Genomic DNA, 22,145 nt, shown 5'->3' with positions numbered 1-22,145 from the left:
GTTCGGTTCGTTCAAGATGAACTAGTTTATCTTAAATTCCTTTGAGACCTAAGCGAGCCCTAGATATTTCCGTGGCGAAATCGGTCAAACGCTTATTCAAAGTAAATGAACACCAGCAGAAGAGAGTCGTTGATTTGCTCTAATATAATACGAAACGCCCTGACATGGTCCACACATGATTGGCCATCGTGGAATCTAGCGTCGATTTTCAACTGAGCTCAATTGAGGTTCACCTACAGAGACTCTAGATTACAGAGGCGCCGAGACACTCACAAACCACTAAATTTTGAACGAAAGCAGAGAGTGACCTTTATTTATGATGGTACTCTCCGTTTTGTTTCAAAATTTAGCGGATTTTGAGTGTCTCGGCGCCTCTGTAATGTATAGTCTCTGTAGGTGCACCTTGCAGGCTACTTTGAACACACAGGTACTTTGTGTTTAAGCTTTAAGGTCTTATGAAGTCCGCAGTAAGCCAGACTTTCTGCAAGAATAAGTCTGCGTATTTCTCTGCTGCAGTTGTTACCCGACGTCAACCGACTCGAGGTATACAAATTCGTTCATCACCTCGGACTCGTCCCCGTCGATTAACACAGTATTGCCTATGCGAGCTCAATCACGCTCGGATCCTTCTGGTAATAGACACTGTGTTTCAGACGTCCCATTAAAGCAAACATCCTTCCGACAACGTCGTATTTCATTAAAACGGGCGTGGTGTCCTCGCATAGGCGATATCCTTACACGTTACTGTACACCGTCCAACTCTTGTCAGCTTCCTGGGAAAGTCGTTATCGTCCACTATTTTCCATAGCTCTTCACGGTCGATAGTATCATAGCTTAAAATATTATGAAAAGGTGGTGCGTAGAAACTTAGTATCCGTGACACTTTTGGAGGATCCTCCAGCAACATAGATTGGGTCCAATTTATTGATCGCCCGTCCGCGGTAGACGGCGCAATATAATCTAAGAAAGCACTTGATAGACAGTGTTGAGGATAGTGATCGCTCGATAGTTTCCACATTCCAACTTGAAAAAGGACTGTTATATATTGCATATAGGGCATATTATCCATTCCATCCACGACTCCTCCGGTAGCTATCCTGTTTAAGTGCATTAAGGGCAAATTCTTCAACTATAGCCTAATCAACTTATACGCACCGACAAATAATAAATCCGATGATGCTAAGGACGAGTTTTACGACAGGCTTAAGAGAACCTATGGAGAGTGCCCAAAACACGACGTGAAAATCATCATCGGAGATGCAAACGCGCAGATCGGGAGGGAGGAATTCTTCCGTCCAGTTAATGGAAGACATATCCTGCATCTGTCGACCAATGATAACTGTCTGAGGCACATAAATTTTGCCACGGCCTGAGGAATGACCATCTGTAGCACCTACTTTCCACGTTTGAATATTCGGAAACACACCTGGAAGCATCCAAATGGAGACTCTAGCTCTCAGATCGATCATGTCTTGATTGACGGTCGACACTTTTCGGATGTTATCGATGTACGGTCTTTTCGGGGTCCAAATATCGACTCTGACCACTATCTCGTAGTGAGTAAGATTCGCGCAAGACTGTCAAACACTGCGAAAGCTCGCATTGAGAGGACGCCGCGTTTCAACATCCAGCGGTTAACGACAGACGGCGTAGCAGTGGAGTACGCCAGGAAGCTTGACCAACGAATCGCAGAACAGCAGGTAGAAGGAAAAGATATAAATGGGCTGTGGAGGAACATCCATGGTGCCATCCAAACAGCTGCGAGAGAGGTGGTAGGCACGACGCGTGGAAGACAGCGTAACAGCTGGTTTGATGCCGAATGCCAGGGAGTGACAGATGAAAAGAACCAAGCCAGAAGTCGCATGCTCACTGCGGCAACGCGTCAAAACAGAGAGAGGTACAGAGAGACTCTAGCTGCGGAAAAAAAGGACCCATCGTCTAAACAAACGCGAGTACGAGGAGCAGGTGCTCGCCGGCGCGGAGGAGCGATACGCCAGCAACGACACACGGAGTTTCTATAAAACGGTCAGATGCAGGAATTTTGCCATGCCTGTGATGTGCAATGATAGTGCTGGCAACCTGGCTTACCGATAAAACGGCGGTAGCAGACAGGTTGAAGGAGCACTTTCAGATACTGTTGAATGGAGAGGTGAATGCGGAGATCAGCAGGGACAGAATAGGAATTGTAAACGATGGTCAAGCTGTGGAGCCACCAACACAGGAGGAGGTTAAGAAGGCAATCAGTGAGCTGGAAAACGGTAAGGCTGCTGGGAAGGACGGTATCCCGGCTGAACTTCTAAAAGCGGGGATCGAGCGGCTGTACGAAGGAATCCACCGGAACATTGTCAGAATCTGGGAGGAAGAACAAATGCCGGAGGAGTAGTTGGATGGCCTCATTTGCCCAATTTTCAAAAAGGGACATCGACTGGAGTGTAAAAACTATCGAGGAATTACATTGCTCCATTCTGCCTACAAGGTGCTTTCCCGTATCCTGTTCTGCAGACTGAGACCGTTAGCGGAGTCCTTCGAATGCGAGTACCAAGCTGGTTTTCGTGAGGGTTGCTCCGATTGTTGCTCGGATCAGATGGTTACCCTGCGTCAGTTGCTAGACAAGTTGCGGGAGTACAACTTGCAGACACACCATCTGTTTGTGGACTTTAAAGCGGCGTACGATTCAGTTAAACGAAATGAGCTGTGGCAGATAATGCTAGAAGATGGTTTTCCGACGAAACTAGTTACGCTGATTCGTGCGACGCTGGACGGATCCAAATCATGCGTTAGAATAGCGGGTGAGACCTCAGCTGCTTTCGTGACGTTGGATGGACTGAAGCAAGGGGATGCACTCTCTAACCTGCTATTCAACTTTGCCTTGGAAGGTGCATTACGAAGGGCAAACATGGAAAGGAATGGAACTATCATCACGAAATCTCACATGCTTCTTGGTTTTGCGGATGACGTCGATATCATCGGAATCAACCGTAGAGGAGTGGAAGAGGCCTTGGGCCCTTTAAAAGGGAAGCTGCGAAATTGGGACTTACCATTAACACCGCCAAAACGAAGTACATGGTTGCTGGCAGGGAACATGAGAGCCCAAGTGGTGTTGGTGCCGAGGTGGAGCTAGATGGGGAACGATGTGAAGTGGTGGAGGAATTTATATACCCTGGTACACTCGTGACATGTGACGATGACGATATAAGCCACGAAGTGAAACGACAAGTTGCAGCTGCGAATCGGGCTTTCTACGGATTACGTAGCTAGCTGAAGTCCCGTAGTTTGTAAATTCGCTCAAAACTGGGAGTGTGGCGCTGTACCAAGTATATAAATATACTGATATAGTGAAGGTAGTGCAATGTGGCAGGCTGCGGTGGGCTGGACACGTGGCCAGAATGCCCGATGAAAGAGTAGCCAAAACTATTTTCATCAGAGAACCAGGAAGAGGCCGTAGACTCCGAGGCAGGCCCCGCACCCGGTGGGTGTGTGCTGTCGAAGACGATGCATGTTCAGCTGGTGTTCGTGTGGATTGGAGACCGGCAACCCAGAACCGACGGTACTGGAGGACCATTCGTTAAAATAGTAAATAAACAAATAAATAAAAATTTCGTCCCAAAGTTAACCCGTAAAAACAGTCTAATTTTTATCTTTGTGCAAGCAAAGTACAAAGATCAAAGATTTGCTGTGATATTTTCTGTCAAATTGTATTAATTTTCCTTCGAGTCGTTTGATAAAGAATAAGTCTTAAAGACACTTATAACCCAAAATTTTGTTTCAATATTCAGTATAGCTTATGGATTTAGTTTACTAAATTTTTAATTGATTTTTTTCAAATTTATGTAATTTTATATAAGAAATGGCAAAATTAGGTTTAAAAAAATCAAGTGGCGAAATTTGAATCCATGACTAAAAATGGATACCATATTTCGCCACTTTAATTTTGATGATCTTTTCGTAATTATCTGAAGTTTAAACTGAAATCGGCATAAAATTAGTCGAAATATTGTACACAGAATTCTATTACTCATGAATAATTAATTAATGAAACAGTTTTATTACATTTTGCCCCAATTATATTTTTGTCTCTCGTTTTGATGTTGTAAAAAATATACCCCTAGTACGAGGTGGTGTTTTCAAATTCTGAATATTAACTGATAAAATAGTATACCTAAAGCCAAAGGTATTGATAATTTTTGGTAGAACATTTTCTACATTTTACCAATTCGTCAGATAATTTCTCAGTGCACCAATAATATGCAAAAAGGTTTTGGGTTCGTCAAACTGGCGAAATATGGCTCGTGGCGCAATATGGATCCTCTACCCTACTTCTTTCCTACAAGTTTACAGGGAAACGTGAACTATGTAGGTACCTACCTACCTTGTTTTTTTCATACATCCTAATTTCGTTAGTTTTGAAGGTTGGTTTTACTCTTTCATTTTCTTTTCTTTAGTACTGGATGTTTTCCCATCGTTACCAGATCGCTCAGGTTCTACCTACGTAGGTATAAGTCTAACGGTATATCTTCAATTCTTGCTTACCTTGCTGATGGTGAATATGAATAGATATTTCCACGCACCACCACATTTGATTCCAATGAAACCATACTTCCCGGAAATCTTGATCTGTGGTGGCTAGTTCGTGTAACTTTATTGCTTGTTTCTTGGTTGGAATGAACAATTTCACTGTTTTTTAGCAGGAAAAAAAAACTTGAGGTTCCAAAATTTTTCTAATAAAGCCATTGAATAAATTTTCATTGTAGAGAAAAGCATGGATGTCTTGATGTCAATATGACGGTTACTATAACAACATTAACCATCAGTTGGTGGAACGCTTCGTTATCTGCTTTCGTCTTTTCTGAAGCAAGAAACCGGCGATTTGAAGAGTTTCAATGTGAATTTAGTAATGGCTTTTCACCGTTAAAGTAAGTCCCGTTTACGTTCATCTTTCGATATACGCTTGTGTCAACACAATTTTATTAATTCACTCGTATGTTTAACATAAATGTTAATGTTTGTTAAATTCAACAATTCGTTTGTAAAATTCATAAACCGATAGCCTAAATCTCCAACCTATACTTGACCGGATCCGGTAACTTTTCCGACGTAAGATAGGCATTGAGATACATAATGGACATCACAGCTATGCCGGCTTCGGCCAGCGCTTTATGATCGCGAGAACTTAGCTGGCTATTTTTGTCCACGAAGCAGTGCGTAGCGGTCATTGCTTCCGCGGAATGAACATACGGTGGACCAACGGTGATTACATACCCGCCTCCGGATTTTACCAACCGTACGAGTTGCTCCTTTTTCGGTGCCAACAGTAGGACGCGGAAACCGGTGAATACACCGTCGTGTTTGCCGGCTTCCTGCGCTATTTTACAGCGCCAGATGTAGGCTGCATTGGAAACCTGTTTCTCCAGCGCTTCCAGTGGTGGTAGATTTTTCGCCTTCGGATTACCCCATTCGTATTGTTCTTCCTGTTGATAAAAAGTAACATATTTTAATTGATAAATGGAAAAAGTGTTCAACATTATATACTTACATTCAAAAAGAAGCCAGCTTTGCAACTATCGTCGAGGTATTTGGAGCATAACAACCACTTGCCGGATGCGATACCGGACAGTATCTTTTCGCCTCGGTTTGGTTTACCGCAGATGATATGCGTACAGGCAGGATCGTACTCGTTCGGTTTGCCCGACAGTTCACCTCCTAGTTGTTTAATCCTTTCCATCAGGGCCGAACGTTGCTGCTCAGGTACTCCGGATATCGCAAATACGGGAGTACCCGTGTAAATCATTCCATTTCCCCCCGCGGCAGCTCGCTGTGGTTCGGCTGGATCACGCCATCCCACCCCAACGGCATCTTCTGATACCGTTTCTAAGATGTAAAAAGAAAATTTATGAAATGATTGTACTGTAAAAATTAAATTATGATATGTCCAACCCACCCGAATCGAATCTCGGCAGTTCGGAGTACTGCGGCTCCTCGCAAATTTTCTTCGACTTCTTGGCGGCATTTTTATTGGAATTGATTAGATCACTCAATCGCTTAACGTTGTCGGCTTCGGCGAGATTCATCCGCTTGGCCGCGGGTGTGCCTTTTCCTGTTTCGCAGTTGTTCGCCATTTCGTCGTCTTCATCATCATCTAGTTCGTATTCCTCACGCGACCGCTTCTCACTGCTCCGATTGCTCTCCTCCGACTTGTGACTTTCGTCCAGCGGCTCTGCTGTGATTTCTTTGAAAACTTCTTTACTTCTGCTGCTGGTGCCAGACGATGGGCCTGGCTGACATTCGGGAGGTTGATCCTTCTTTTTATCATCCTCATCATCTTGCTCGAACGGCTGGAATTGCGTCGACGAGTATTTGGACTCGATGTAGTCGACATATTCGTCACCGAGATTCTCCCGCCAAAAGCGTCGCTTAATTTCACTCAATGGAGTACTCTTCCGACGATCTTTCCCCTGCTCCCTGGGTCTGTAGTACTGGTCCCATACCTGAAGCTTTCGCTTGTGGTAAAGGTGATTTTCCGGGCTGGCATCCGGACGGAACCCGTACGGTGTGACCGGCTTGGTCATGCACTCGGGCAGGGTCGGTGTTTTGATATGACCATCCTGGCCGGTGCTCGGCGTAGCCAATAGCTCGTTTCTACGACGCGTTCGGGGGGTGATTTTTTTCTCGGCTTCTTCCGCTTCTTTCAGTACCTTGTAGAGCGTCTCGCGCACCGGTGTATCGAATTCCATCACCCGCTGGGTTACGCTGAGTTGTTCGTACTCCGAAACGCTGGTGCTGGTTGTGGCCACCGGCGTGGAAGGTGAATTTATGCCAGCAAGAGCGGACAACCGACGATGTTTTAATACCAATGGAGAATCTGCTGGATGCCCGGGGTCGAACGGCTGGCGTTGGTCGCGTTGAGTTTGTACCAGCTCTTCGTACTGTTCCATCTCTTGAGAGTAAACCTGCCTTTCTTCGTGGGTAATTTTGCGTAACTCAGGTGAAGATAGTCGTTTGAATTCATATTCGACTTCTTTTGAATTTTTTGCTTTGTCCACCGAAATGTACTTATAGTTTCCAGGATGGTTTTCTTTAGTTACGTCTGCACGCGATTTAGACTTTGTAAGCGACGCCGAAGGCGCAGGCGGCGGAAGAAATACCGAGTCAATGTCTACATCGTCTGTGGAAGTTGTCGGTAGACAAGCGTTCCTGGAGAATTCCGGCAAATCAGAAAGCCGTTTACTGTTTTCTGGTTCACGAACCACAACGTTTTTGGAAGAGCAAACCGATTTACCGACCAAATGGGGCTCTTCGTTGACTCGGAGCTTCTGCTTGAGACATTCCCGCAACCAGTCAGCGTTGACTACTGTGAGATCTAAATAAAAAGTAGGAAGGTCAGTGCCTAGATGATACGAACGCGGGAGATATATAGCTTGACAATGTTTGACGTTTTTCAACTGTTCAACAGTTCGTTACGAAATTGTATAATACCTTAAAAGTTCATTGCCTAAAATTCTTATATCATTTTTATCAGTTTCTTAGAGTTTGTAGTTCCAATAAGAGGTAATCCTATTCTTACTTTCAGGACTTCAAGTTGGTTTAGATTTCATGTTCAAACGTTAAAATCGATTGAAGAGAAGAGGTGGTTGCAAAATTGTTTACTTTCTCGACATTAAGTTGGTCTAGGTTCGATCGAAACAGATAATCTGGTATATTTCTTTATTTATTAAGTTTCTTCATACGTTTAAGTTTCATACACATCATTAAAAACACTGCACATCTCCTGGATTGGTTTCTGTTGTCTGTATAGCGTACGATGATAATTAGGCCGAAGAAATCCTCGGGATCTGAACGCTCGAGACATAATGTTAACGTTTAATCCAGGACAGAAGTTCAGGAGCATCGATTTCGCACTTCAAGGGCTGAGTAACGAAGACAACTCTTGATACAATTCTCCTGCTACTCAGCGTTTCGATACAAAGTAACTTGCATGTATCCTCTATATGGTGGAGGATCTCGAGGGTCCGACCACGGAAGATCCCTAAGACCTAAATTGCGATTCGCTGTAGAAAGGATATTATAGTAGTGGATTGGAAGGTTCATTCTAGAGTCCAATTCAACCCCTAGGTCTTTAACAACACAGACACGTCGCTAAAGAATATAAGGAATAGTAGCGGTGCTCAGTTACTTCCCTGTGGAACTCCTGCTTGATTGCAAAAACTGTACGATTCAGTAGAGCTTAACTTTACCGAGAAAACCATCAGACGCTCCTAGGCGGTTCAGTTTTCGAAGCAGAATTTGTTGATCAATACGAACAAACGCAGCTTCAACATCCGTGTGAATAGTACCAACTTGAGTAGCGTCTTCAATCTGATAAATACAAAATGAACAGAACTGCAGAAGGTTCGTGTTGATTGATGTAAGATTTGCTAAACAGCAGATGTTGAGAGTGTATGAGCCAGAAAACGAGAGGTTATTAGAACCTGGACTAATCACTGACCAGAAAACGGAATATCACCGGAGGATTGAACCGAAACCGGATAATATAAGTGAGAACTGACCGAGTACAAAATAGCGTCTTTATTGTTCTACGTTACAGTTGTAAGTGAAAGAATTTGAATTTTTTCTTCTCGCTTGTATGTACGACGATGCGGACTAATCCCTGTTGATCCGGATGCACCGCTGACACCCTGGCTAACTCCCAAGCCGAAGGCGGCACGTTGTCGCTTTTCACCTGGGCGTGGTGACCCGGTTTGATGTTCTCCTGTCTGGTTCGCCATTTGCCCCTGGAATGCAGCGTTGTCAGGTACTCGTTCCGCCATCTGTTCCAAAACTCGATAGTGTATCGTTGGACCTTCGCCCAATGATCGAGTCGATTCATTTGCACGCGCGAGACGTCTGGTTCGGGTGACAGGTTTACCGGTTGTCCTACGATAAAGTGCCCCGAAGTGAGGGCTTCGCAGTTATCGGGTGATGATGAAATCGGGCAGACAGACCTGGAATTCAAGCAAGCCTCGATCTGAGAGAGCACAGTGGTCAGCTCCTCGAAGGTTACCTTGTCATTTCCAACGATTGGTCGAAGTAAGCCCTCGGCGCGTTTCACCGCCGCTTCCAAAATATCGCCCTGGTGAGGACTGGACGGCGAAATGAATCTCCATTGTATACCGAGGCTACTGAGAAAGCGCTCAGCATCCTTACCGTGCGACATCAAAGCTGTGTAAGTTTCTCTTAGTTGTCGATCAGCTCCAACCAGTTTGGTACCGTTATCAGACCAGATCTCGTTGCAATATCCGCGTCGAGCAATCATCCGTTTCAACGCTCCCAAGAACGTAGGTAACGTAAGGTCCCCTGCTGCTTCTAAGTGCCCCACCTTAGTCGATAAGCAGACGAAGAACACGATATAACCCTTCATCGATCGCTCTCCTCGAGTGTTACTGCAGCGTATCAGAATGGAACCGGCATAGTCCACTCCGACGTGTGCGAACGGACGATATGCTGTAACACGTGCCGCTAGAAGACTTCCCATTAACTGCTGAGCAGTTTTCGCTTTCATGCGACAACATTTCACACAGTTGCGTATCACTTGCTTAACCACCTCTTGGTAACCCTTCGCATAGTAGTACTGGTTTATAGTTGCAGTCGATAGCGATGGGCCGGCATGACAGTTCTGAACGTGTAGTTCCTCTATTAACGGTCGTGTGACGCAATGTTCTTTAGCTAGAATTACGGGATGCATAATGCGAAATGGACGAGCTGCAACCGACCGCCAACTCGCATGGTTCCGTCACTGTCCAGAAATGGATACATGTCGCTGATCTTCGATTTAGAAAAAACCACGCTACCACCCTTCAAGCTATCTATCTCTCTTGCGTAAACGTCATGTTGCACTAGCCTTGCGTATTGTAGTCTAGCTTCGTGTAGTTCGGTTAGTATGATCGTGCCGGAAAGTTTAGGTTGCTTACTTCGCTGTGCCTTCATATTGGTTATGAAACGATTAACGTATGCTAATTGCCGACACGCCGCATGTAAAGTAGACTTGCGTTCAAGAATCTGCCTTTCAATCTCGTAATTGGTGCCTGGAAGCTTAATCATCGTATTGAGCGTTTGAAACCGTTTACGTACCTCAAATGTGTCGTCTTTGAAATCTTCCGGTGAAACATTGCGCTTCCACGACGAGGAATCTGTTGCTAGCCAAAGCGTTCCAGACCACCAAAGCGGATAATCGACCAACTCCGAAGGGTTTATTCCTCGCGACGCACAATCTGCAGGATTTTCGTGTGTTGAAACATGGTCCCAGTGTCGTCGCGGTAAAATTTCCAGAATAGTCGATGCTCTGTTCGCTACATACGTGTTCCACTTACGCGGATGGTTGCTAAGCCATTACAGGACTATCGTCGAATCTGTCTAGACATACTGTTGAACTTGGCGCTACCTTTGTTTTAGCGTTTCACCGGCGCTACCTTTGTTTTAGCTGCAATTAAGCTGACGTGAATACGACCATCTTCGTCGAGTGATCGCATATACACAACTGCGGCGTAAGCTTCGTCAGAAGCGTCTGAAAAGCCGTGCAGTTATACGACCGTCAAAGTTTGCCATCCATCTTGAAATTTTCAGCTGTTCAAGTTGCCACAAATTTTGTTTCATTTCTACCCACGCATATTCTATACTCGGGTGTAACGGATCGTGTCAATCCAATTCGTATAGCCAACAATCTTGATAAAAATTTTTTGACTGGTGCAAACCATCCGAACGGTTCGAACAGTCGCTCTGTTTCCGACAGCAGTTGATGCTTTGCATTACTAACTACTTAATTGGCCTAACGTCTTACGACAAGGCCTGCGCAGTATAATTTCTCCATCTGTTTCGGTCCATGGCAACTGATCTCCAGTTCCGCTCGTCTTATAACACCTTCAAGCGCAATGTTGAATAGCAGACAGGAAAGACCATCTCCTAGTCGAAGTCCCCTGCGAGATTCGAATGGTTTCGACAATCCACCCGAGATTCTCACACAGCACTGGATCCCATCCATCGTAGCCATAGCCATGATAGGTCTAGTAAGCTTACCCGGAAAGCCGTTTTCGTCCAAAATTTTTCATAGCTCTTGTCGGTTTACGCTATCATTTGCGGCTTTGAAATCGATGAACAGGCGATGCGTGTTCCGATGACTCGGAATTCGCGGCACTTCTGGAGGATCTGCCGCAGTGTGAAGATTTGGTCCGTTGTAGACCGACCCCCCATGAAGCCGGTCTGGTAACTTCCCACAAATCTATTGGCAATTTGCGATAGTCGATGAAAGATGACTTGGGACAGCACTTTGTAGGCGGCATTCAGGATAGTGATTGCTCGGTAGTTCTCACAATCTAGCTTATCACCTTTCTTGTAGATAGGGCAGATAACCCCGTCTTTCCACTCCTCCGGTAGTTGTTCCGTATCTAAAATATTGACAATCAGTTGATGCAGACAGCCGGTCAACTTGTCCGGGCCCATTTTAATAAGTTCCGCTCCCGCTGCTTTGTTGTTCTTCAGCCGCTGGATGGCTTCTTTAACTTCCCTTATCGATGGGGGTGGCACATCTTCGTTGCTTGCTACACCAATGAGGTCATTTCCTCCGCTATCATGGTCTTCCGCCTGCATGCCATTCAGGTGTTCATCGTAGTGCTGCTTCCACCTTTCGATCACCGCACGGTCGTCAGTCAAGATACTTCCATTTTTATCTCTGCACATTTCGGCCCGCGGCACGAAGTCTTTGCGACATCCGTTGAGTCTCTGATAGAACTTCCGTGTGTCGTGAAAGCGGTACAGCTGTTCGAGGTCTTCGCACTCCTTTTCCTCCTGGTGGCGCTTCTTCTCCTTGAAGAGTCGGGTTAGCTGCCTCCGCTTCTGTTTGTATCGCTCCACATTCTGATGGGTGGCTCTACGCAGCATTTGTACCCGCGCTGCGTTCTTCTTAGCCAATATCTGCTGGCATTCCTCGTCAAACCATTCGTTACGTCGATTCGGTGCCACACGGCCTAGGACGTTCTCCGCTACGCTGTTAATGGCTGTTTTCACGGCATTCCAACAGTCCTCAAAAGGGGTTTCATCCAGCTCACCCTCTTCCGGCAGCGAGTTTCGAGAGATAACGCGTAGTTTTCGGCGATCTCCGGTTGCTTCAGTCGCGCCAGATTATACCGTGTCGGGCGCCGGTATCATATGTTGTTTACAACATAGTTTTTGACGTATCCTTACCATCACTAGGTAGTGATCCGAATCAATGTTAGCGCCTGGTTAGGCTCTGACGTCAATAATGTCTGAAAAGTGCCGACCATCTATCAGAACGTGGTCGATTTGTGATTCTGTCTGGTTGGCTGATCTCCAGGTGTACCGATGGCAGAGGTTATGCTGAAAGAAGGTACTACGTATGGCCATTTTCTTGGAGGCGTCGAAGTCGACAAGTTTTAGGCCGTTTTCGCTTGTTTGCGGGTGAGCGCTGAACCGTCCAATCACCGGTTTGAATTCCTCCTCCTGACCAACCTGAGCATTACAGTCCCCGATGATAATTTTGACATCATGTCTTGGGCAGCGGTCGTATTGACGTTCCAACTGCGCGTAGAATTCGTCTTTGTCATCATCGTACTTCTACGATGTACCACCCGATCACCCGCTTCTGCATCTCGCCCATCACTAAGCTGTGCCCAGCTCGTGTGTATTGCCGCAGCTCTGGTAGATGGTATGACCATCTCTATACGTACGTACCATCGTTTCTTTCCAGCATACCTCCTGCAGCACTACGATATCGAACTTGCGGCTCTTCACTTCTTTAGAAAACACGTGGGTACTTCCGAGGAAATTTAGAGACCGACAGTTCCATGTTCCTAATTTCCAATCGTTAGTCCGTTTTCGTCGCCTGGGTGTTTGCTGATTGTTCCGATTAGACTTATTATAATCACTTACGGAGTCCATTGCTTTGATTTTTTTAGTAGTTCAGGCTTGCAAAGCCCGCAACAAACCCCACAGTATCGCCGGGGGGTCAACGTAGCTCGAAGGAGCCCTCCTCCCATACGACCTTGGTTTCCACCGGGGTTGGTTACCCGATCTCCACCGAGGTTGGTCGTATCTCGGCTGGTACCACGAGGAGGTAGGGGTAGGGCTTGCTAGGTAAGAGGCTGTGGACCACTGTGGGGTCTATTTTATGCCCAGTGCACAAGGCACCGATGGTACGCATTACCAAACCGTTTACCAGCCCAGCTTTTCATTAGGACCATCTACTCAAAAATTCACCTTGAATGTAAAAACGTCTTCTTCAGGCAACCAATGTAGCGCTTCCACCGAATTCTGTTCGTCTGCCAAATTGATCAGTTTAGTGTCAACATTCACGTCACTAAGTCGATAACCCTTTCTAAATTCGAGCTCCATTTGCGTCAGTGGCGACTCATCCGCATGTTCAATCTGTTCATAGGACAGGCAACAAAATTCATCCCGACAAAACTGGTTTCATCACTAGTTCATGATTTCGTTTGCACCGACGCATATGCAATACGAATAATTCGGTAAATTATTAGTTTAGTTTACGAAGCTGATGAGCAAACCGTTCAGCACGATATTTGAACGTTGCTTTAGAGATCTCAATGCACAAGCATACCAACACATTATTCCTGGTGTTGATTCTTGATATTGAATTAGCACCAGGAACAATGTGTTGGTACGAAGTAGATAAAAAGAGAAGGTGAAACAGCTTTCACCCGGAAGCGCAGGCGCATTATTGTCTCATCAACTCGTTCACCTTCAGCATTGAACAATTTACTACCACATATCCCTATGGCCTTCGCTTTGATTCCATTTTATTTAGTTACCAGGCTAATGAGCAAAACGTTCAACACGACGTTTGAACGTTGCTTTAGAGATTAGCACCAGGAACAATGTGTTGGATTGTTGGTACGAAGGGGATTTGAAAATAGAGCCCGGCTGGCAATTTGGCATGCGTTATTCGCAAAATTTTCTCATTAACTCGTTCATCTTGCCTACGCTGTGCCTACGGGCGTTGTATTGTGCACTAGTCCGCTCAGTTCTTGAGTTTAGTAGTGTGGTATGGTGTCCATACCAAGCGTGTTGGATTGCTAGATTCGAGCGAGTACAAAAAAGGTTTGTTCGCTACGCACTTCGTTGGCTACCATGGCGTGATGCTACGAACCTGCCTTCCTACACTGATCGCTGTCGGCTACTTGGAATTGATACCCTAGAACGGAGAAGATTCACTGCACAAGCTCTCTTTGCTGCTAAGATCATCACTTCGGAAGTCGATTCGCCTGAACTACTCCGGCAGTTTTACTTCTATGCTCCAGAGAGAGTTATACGTCAACGCAACTTTTTACACCTCGCAGCTCGTAGTCGACAATACGGACAAAATGAGCCAATCCGTGCCATAGCCAGTGCATTCAATCTCGCTTACAGCATTTTTGACTTCAACATTCCATTGCATGTTTTTATGAGAAGACTATCATGATCTTGTGTTCGTTTTATTTTTCATTAAGACAATATTTTGTCAGATGAATTTTATTCAATAAATAATAATAATAATAATAATCTTTAGCATTGAACAAGTTACGCATATTGCTTGTGGTGCGTGTGGTGTGGGCTTGTGCGCGCATCGCAGTAAGGTGGTTATTCTTGAATTTGGTTCAATGGGTAAATTGAACGATAAGTTTAAGTAAAGTAAACCGTCGTATTCCGTTGTTATTCAAATAATAGGGGTATTCATGTAGCGTTTGCTACGTTGCGTATACGGAGTATTGCGTATTTATACTGCCGCTACTCGAATAACAGTTCGCCAAAATGTTAAGTGATGCTCGGGAGATGTAACACAAGATCCGTCGAATACGACTCACAATTTGGTCGTAAGACTGTCTTCCTTAACGACCCCGTGGTAAGGCAAATAATAGGACTTTGACTGGCCGACTACTATTACCGAGTCTCGGATTAACTGCATTTGTCCCAGTCGTATGTATTCTTGCATGAACGTTGTTTACCTAATCTTGAAATTTTCATCGTTCTGAAACCTGCACTTCATTGCTCTGAGGCGCTTGACAACAGTGGCCAAAGATTCACCGAGCTTTTGCTTTGAATCGTCTAACGATAAAGCGTCCTTCTTCCGTGCTTGTGAATGTTGATAAGAAATGCTTGATTACTCGTTTCTCTGCCTCCATCAAAGGCTGGCTGTTGTGCAGCTCTTGGTCTTTCCAAAACATCCGTAGAGTGCGATCGATAGCGAATTCCTGATGTACATTTATCACTGAATGATTGGTGTGTAAACATTTCTCCTTAGAATTTCTTCCTGCGACCATCCCCTCCCATGGGTAGGTGGTTTGACGCGTACTTCGGCCAAACGACCTAAAAATTCTTAGTTCCGCATGTAGAATGTTTATAGTTTAAGTTGGATATATGTGTAGTATGTAGTATTGCATAATTTAGCTTTATGTGTAGCATGTGTCTCGTAAAGCGGAATGGAGCGAAATCGAACGGATTTGATTTTAAATTCAATCCGTTTGGGCCGAAGCACCGGGAGGGCTTACTCAGTTCCCTAGATGAATTGCTGGTATGCACAGAAATTTCTCTAGAAAACTGAAACCAAATCCTACCCACCATTCATGAGATTTTGACTTACTCATGAAAATTAAAATGTATCGCTAGTTAGAACGAACGAGTGTTCAAAAATGATGTGATGTCTTTATTTGCGCAATCGAGACATTTTCTATGAGATTGCCATAGAATTTGTGGCTGTTATGCGATTATGGACAGCACAGCACTGAAAAATATACACACACGTACATGTATACATGTGTATGCATGTATGAGTGTGCATGGGTGTATAGGTACGAATGAATATATGTTTGAGTGTTCTATGATGAGTCGGAAATTCTTCTTATACCTATGCTGCCAAATTACAATTATTAATGGGCAGGAAGTTATAGTCAGTAGCTGTGGTTCCCGATCAGTTTCCTATGCTATTACTATTATTACTAATATTGCTATCGTTGCTGTTACTGTCACCTCTATTGTATTGTTTTGGATGTAATCATAATTTTTTTTTTCTTATTTCCCTCCTTTATTAGAATGATTTGCATGTCTTGTGACTAACCGCGTTAACGGTATTCAACTAACAACATAAAATGATCATGTATGACGCTGTTTGTCTCCCAAGGGCCTTCCTAATGCTGATGAGCCTCTGTCGGAGAGTCCATCAAGTCGAACGGTGGCAACTCACCGGCGGCCTGCTCCTCTTCATTCAACTGAAATTCCATTTCTAACTAAATCTTTTTAGAGTTAAAACTTCTTCAAGTAAAAACAGGTATTCGATTCTCTGGCTGATTCAAGCGATAGCGAAGGGCTGTCCTCAATCATTTCCACTTCCTAAAATGTGGTCATAGTACATAATATATGGTCGTGGTATGAGGATTTATTTTTCGATTCAATACCATCCTCACAGAATTATCAACGTCGTTAACATCTTATTAAGTCTTGCTTTAGTGACAGCTTGCACTTAAGACCTAACACGGCATATATACATATCTCCAAGTGAAGTTCTTTTTGATCCACATCATCCCTTCTTAGTTACAGAATCATTTCAATTGACCACGGTCTGAAGAGCATACCGACAAATCGGTTGACTACCGCTACAAATATGCAATTAATGCCACCGGGAATAATACGAGCGAGTACCAGTCCCCATTACATCGCATCTGCTCTATTTTTCGGAAGTTCAAGTAGTTTTTCGATAGTTCTGAGCGATAATATTGCTCTTGAATAATATTCCGCACAAAATATTCGAAAATTTACGCCATCAGCTACAATACTGCAAAGATGGTAGATAAAGAGGCGGCTGTGGCTTTTAATGAGCATAGGTTGTGGAACAGCGCTGGGTCAATCGTGATGACATGGGTATTTGGGAGATGAGTAGCGTCCAGCCTAGCGAGTAGTTAGTCGGTAGTAGCATAGGTGATGGACAGACATAGAATTCTCGTGATATTACTAACTTGAAAATTGCAATCAACATGTTGACTAAAAAATTCCTCTTTTCTTTTCTTTTCTTTTCTGCCTGATCTCTATCGCTTCTTCTCACGGCAACAATAATGTTGCCGTGAGGGGAGGCAAGAGACCAGCCACAGATGACCACACTGGTGACAACGATGGAGAGGACGGCCGGCGTGGAGCCTGCTTCAGGTTTAATTAAGATTGACTACGAACAAGATGAGGAAACAAACAAAGGAAGGAGAAAACAAGATAAGTACAAGCCATCTTATGCTATATTGACCAAGCACACAATTATATCAAGCCAAGTTCTGTCACTCTTCTTCCGCCCATTAATCCATAATCACCAATACATTATGGAGCTAGCGTAATCCGCACGGATTCTTTTAACATTATCACAACCACCTTATCTCAGCCCTGGACAGACTTGGCTCTAACTGCCCCACCTTGTGCTGCAAACAGAAACAGAATTTCTTCCTGCGACCATCCATCTGAATATGGAACCTTGTGCTACAGGAATGTCGTTGAGAGTCTTGACCTATCTCAATCGAAGTATGGACAGGAAGACATCTACACCCAAAATGACATCCACTGTGCTTGACTTGTTGGAATCGTGGGTCAGCAACCCCTCGAGGGTACAAAAATCTCTTGGTATGTACGTGTTTGTGTTTGTCCAAATTCCTCATCCACCCCTTCCTATTCCTCCTGTTTTCCTTCCCGTCCTCATCAGGTAAATGATGACAAGGGCAAGAAGGGCAAGGCACAAATCTTCCACACGATTTTGAGGAACGTGCTGCTCGAGCCAAAGATGCTGATACCTGGATCATCCAAACTACCACCATCTGTTCTGATTCTCTGATTTCTGAGATCTTCATACTTTGAAAACTAGCGAACGAAAGTAGTTCCGTTTTCCGGGTCATGGTGAAACTCCTTGATAGTAGTTTAATGAAATTAAATAATTTATTCTGGAGCGCTTCCTTGTGGTGCTGTTGGTTGTCTACCTGTGAGTTATTCCAGAAGGGTCAGCAGACCCTTCTGGAGAACAGAACAGCAGAGAGTTGTTCTGTAGAGACATCTGCCGGGAAACCTTCGCCAGCGAAGTCTCTTGAATATTATCCCCTCTATCAGAATTTCATTGAACGCTCCTATCGGAATTTCTATCGCCAAATTGTTACCTTCGAAATAATTTTACACTGACAAGAAAAGTAAAAGTGTATTTATTCAAAGAAACCTAAATTGTTAATGAAAAACTGCTTGCTTTGCTATGGTGACTATAATGCAAGGCATACTTGATATCTTTTAAGGTAACTGTTTTAACGACAGACTTCGCAGCCGGTTATTAGAGTACTTTAATTCTTATTATATTCTTCAATCAACGCACAGAAAAATTTCTGAGCAATCGAGGCAATTAAAGGCTTGTAAAACGTAACCACTTTTCGTTACATGCTCAATTTTGTACTTCTAAAGCGCACCCCAATATAGTAAACAAAAACGTAGATCTACGTTAAAACATTATTGAAAGTAGCATAGAATTGCTCTGACTTACCCCATTTGATGGCGGCTTCGTATTTGGCGCCGGACGGTTCCTTACAGATCACTATCGGAGCCGCCTTCCGGACCAGGCGATCCTCAACTTTAGCACCCAGAATTCCACCCAACGCAATCAAATAGTTCCGCTCAGCCCCCGAGTACGTACTAATAACTAGTATTTCCCCCTCCAGCGGTCTCGGATCGTCCTCTGCATAGAAGATGGGTTCGAAGTAGTATTGGAGGGGATAGCAGACACCGTCCTGAATGCAGGTCTCCAGCCAAATGCAGTTAACAGTTTCCCTGCCGCGCACCTTAAAGTCGATCTCTCCTATGCAACTAGTTGGCAGAACGATGTAATCGGCCACGTCGGTGTAGTGTTCATCTACGATCGTCCCACCGCAGTTCTCGCAATCGGTTACGATCTGCATTGCGTCCTCGTCGGAAAACCCATACACAAACAGGGTTTTCGTGGACATAAAATCACTGTACTGCGAATCCAGTTCCGAATTCTGTGAGGTGACGGAATCGGCAGCCGGCGCTGGTGCGCTCTTTTTTGTCTCCACCGGTGGTAACTGAACGGAAGTATTTTTTTGCATGTACTGCAGCAGAACCTCGTCTTCCTTGCCGCGCTCTCGACTTGGTCCTGGTTTGGGTTCATCTAGGCGGAACTTGGGAGGCGCTTCCGGTCGTTTGAATGTACTGTTCATTGATTCTAGATTTTTTTTGCTTGCCGGCGAGGGAGGTTCCGGACCCTTTTCCACAATGGCATCTTTAAGATTCGGTTTGAACATTAGCAGTTCGTCATCTTCGGGGGCAGGCATTCGCAGGGTTAGAGACTTTTGAATCCATTCCAAGGTCAAAATGTGTGGACTTATTTGCTGTTCCCGAATTTCTCGAAAATCGGCCGACACTTGCTCGCCCACAATAACGTGGCTAACGCGGTCACTTATCTCGTCGAACCGTATGGCTCCGCCGCTGTTGAGGATTTTGTTCAATTTGTCCTTTTCTTCTGTAGTGAAACCGCTTAAATATATCTGCAAAAAAGTGTTCTAAGTCGCTAAGTACCAAGATAGAAAACCTTACTTACGTTACAACCATCCAAAAACGGGCCCGACTTCTTGGCCTGTGGCAACGTAATTTGGTCCAGCATTTCACGGTAGGCTTTTCGTTGATTTGCACCGCCCATCGTTTCACGGGACAATACCCTTGAGACGGCCGAAGCAGCGGAGGTCGTACTTGCCACACTTTCGTTGATAGTTAAATTCCGGCTGTTCTGATGACTGATCATCGACAGTTGCGTGCCGTCCGGATTGAAGTCTATGCTGGAAATCAACCCAGGATCGTCCTTCGTCGGTGTGGACGATTTGATGCGTCTCACTTCATAGTTGGCAATCGGAAGAGCATACCCCTTCTGGACACTGTCTATAACCCACGCCGGTGTTAAACATTCCTTTTTGCAACGCACGGCTGCTTGAAACTTTGCCGAGCCCACACTGCTCTTGTCCAAAATCAAAATATCAGTATGTTCCGATTTGAACGCCCCAATGTAGCGGCCACCATTTTCCTCAATCAGTTGCTTAACTTGATTGCGCTTTTGGTTCGTCAACCCAGTTGACGTGATAGTCAGCGAGTAAAACACAGGAAGGGCATGTTTATCGAACGCCGGATCTGTCGCGCTGATCATTTTGCACTGACTCTGCTCCCAGACGTCCTGCACCCAATCGGGATGCATGATTCGCATCTTAATTTCAGCAGCCTTTTCGTATTTCACCGACTTTACGGTGCCCGCAATCAGGTGAGTACAAGCGGCTGTCAAAATTTCCAGATAGCATCCACCCATTTGAAACACCATTTGGCTAAGCCGAGTTTTCTCCTCAACTTTTAATCCAGATGTGCTCACGGTTAGATTGCGCATGGCCGTCGTGAGGACAGGTTGTTTTCCGCACGGAATCGTCTGGTCGTCGTTGAAACAGCTTATCAAGCAGCGTGGCCCAATCACGCAAGCATTTGTTGTCCGGATGTGCTCGTATGCCTCTCCGTCAAAGCGCTCAAACACGGTTACGTGTTTCTTCGTCAGCTGGTCCGGCTGAAGATGAAGACATTCGCTTTCGCTTAACCAGGTGACGAGTTTTTCCTGGCCATGGTCACGAATTGTCTGTTGAAAAAAAAAAACGAAAATTAACGTGAAATTTCCAAAATGAAAAATAAACACTAAAGTACTCACTGAGTAGGCCATTTGCATATCTTCCGAGGCATCCTCAATCTCTTTATTATCTTCGATAATAAAAAGAAATTTTTGTAACTGCTGCTCGGAAATAGAACTCATATTCTTTTTCTTTGACAAATAGTTTTTAAATCGTTTATATTTCTGAGATAAAACGAGAAAACCTACCGCGTTCAAAGATATAAGCGAATCAACGAATAGACGATATTTTGAATCCGGCTAGCGGAGGGTTTTGAATTTTGACAGTCTTGTCATTTACTTTTTGGTGGGAATAGTGTCGGAGTCGAAGTGCAAACCCATACACGCTATCAGAAAACTATCCATTAAAAACATGAATATCACATAAAAATAAAATGCATCTTGGGCCAGGATCTGATACACGTGTGATCAATCCACCTTCTCGCGCGCTTAATGGCGGCTAGTGGGTACAATTTTCGACAGTGTTTATTTTCTTTTGGCAACTCCGCTCACGTATGCTTGAAAGTTCTACAACAACAATTAAGGCTGGAAATATCAACTTGACGCGAATAAAGATGCCAACGGCATGCTAACGTTCTCCGAAAGTTGTACCCACTAGTCGCCATTGCGCACGCGAAAAGTCCGATAAGGTTTTGCTGACGTCACGAATGAACGCGATTCACTCATGTGACATCTATTTGGGGTTTGTTTATCCCGCATTTTGCACCTCACTGGACACCGCAGTCTAAAAGTGCGACTGGCACGCAAAGTGCGACAATGCGATTGCTGTGAGTAAGAAAGAGAAAGACTGTCAATTGCAATGTTGCTGTTTTGTTTTGTCATATCCAGCTTTTTACGCGCTATAATGGCGGACGCTATGAATTGTGTTCGTAATATGTGATCAATCTTTTTGACAACTCGGCATACATCAAAACTGGGCACTCTTCTCATGTACGGCAGTGTTTCTCTTTCTTTCGTTTACGCAAAAGAAGGAAGGCAATAGTTTTGTTTACATTTCGCACAGTTTTGCTTTCCTTCTTTGACGTAAACGAAAGAAAGAGAACGGTAGTGTTGCAAGAGAAGAGTGCCAGATTTGATGTATGCAGAGTTGTCAAAAAGATTGTTCGCATATTACGAACACAATTTATAGCGGCCACCATTATAGCGCGTAAAAAGCTGGATACATTGGCATTAGAGAAAATAATCTGGATTAATCCAGGTACAGTTGCAAACCCGCATAGTCAAATACCATATGCCAACGATTTTCCATATAGTTTTCTAACCATTTGGTGAATCAAGTGGACCATTTGCTATATAATCAGATAACCATATGCAGACTATACTCAGCAATGGTTTTGACTATGTGGTAAATGGTAACTTGAGAAATAACCATTGTATGAACTAGTCGTTAGGTATGGTTACCATACAAAAATGCTGATTTTCGCGA

General features: G+C 44.4%; 1 protein-coding gene across 1 annotated transcript; it reads right to left on the bottom strand.

The window, feature by feature from the left end:
• Nucleotides 1–4,979: 4,979 nt before the first annotated feature.
• On the bottom strand, nucleotides 4,980–20,864 carry LOC128741226 (DNA topoisomerase 2-binding protein 1-A). The gene is made up of 6 exons (XM_053836872.1): nucleotides 20,741–20,864; nucleotides 19,604–20,671; nucleotides 18,533–19,550; nucleotides 5,939–7,357; nucleotides 5,534–5,868; nucleotides 4,980–5,468 (listed from the first exon to the last, which is right to left on the bottom strand). Exons 1-6 carry the CDS (start codon nucleotides 20,840–20,842, stop codon nucleotides 5,049–5,051), a joined length of 4,362 nt encoding a protein of 1,453 aa, XP_053692847.1. The 5' UTR covers nucleotides 20,843–20,864; the 3' UTR covers nucleotides 4,980–5,048.
• Between the last annotated feature and the right edge of the window lie 1,281 nt (nucleotides 20,865–22,145).

Source organism: Sabethes cyaneus, chromosome 3, assembly GCF_943734655.1.
Source record: "Sabethes cyaneus chromosome 3, idSabCyanKW18_F2, whole genome shotgun sequence".
Taxonomy (NCBI): Eukaryota; Metazoa; Arthropoda; class Insecta; order Diptera; family Culicidae; genus Sabethes; species Sabethes cyaneus.
This window is presented reverse-complemented; position numbering and strand designations above follow the sequence as displayed.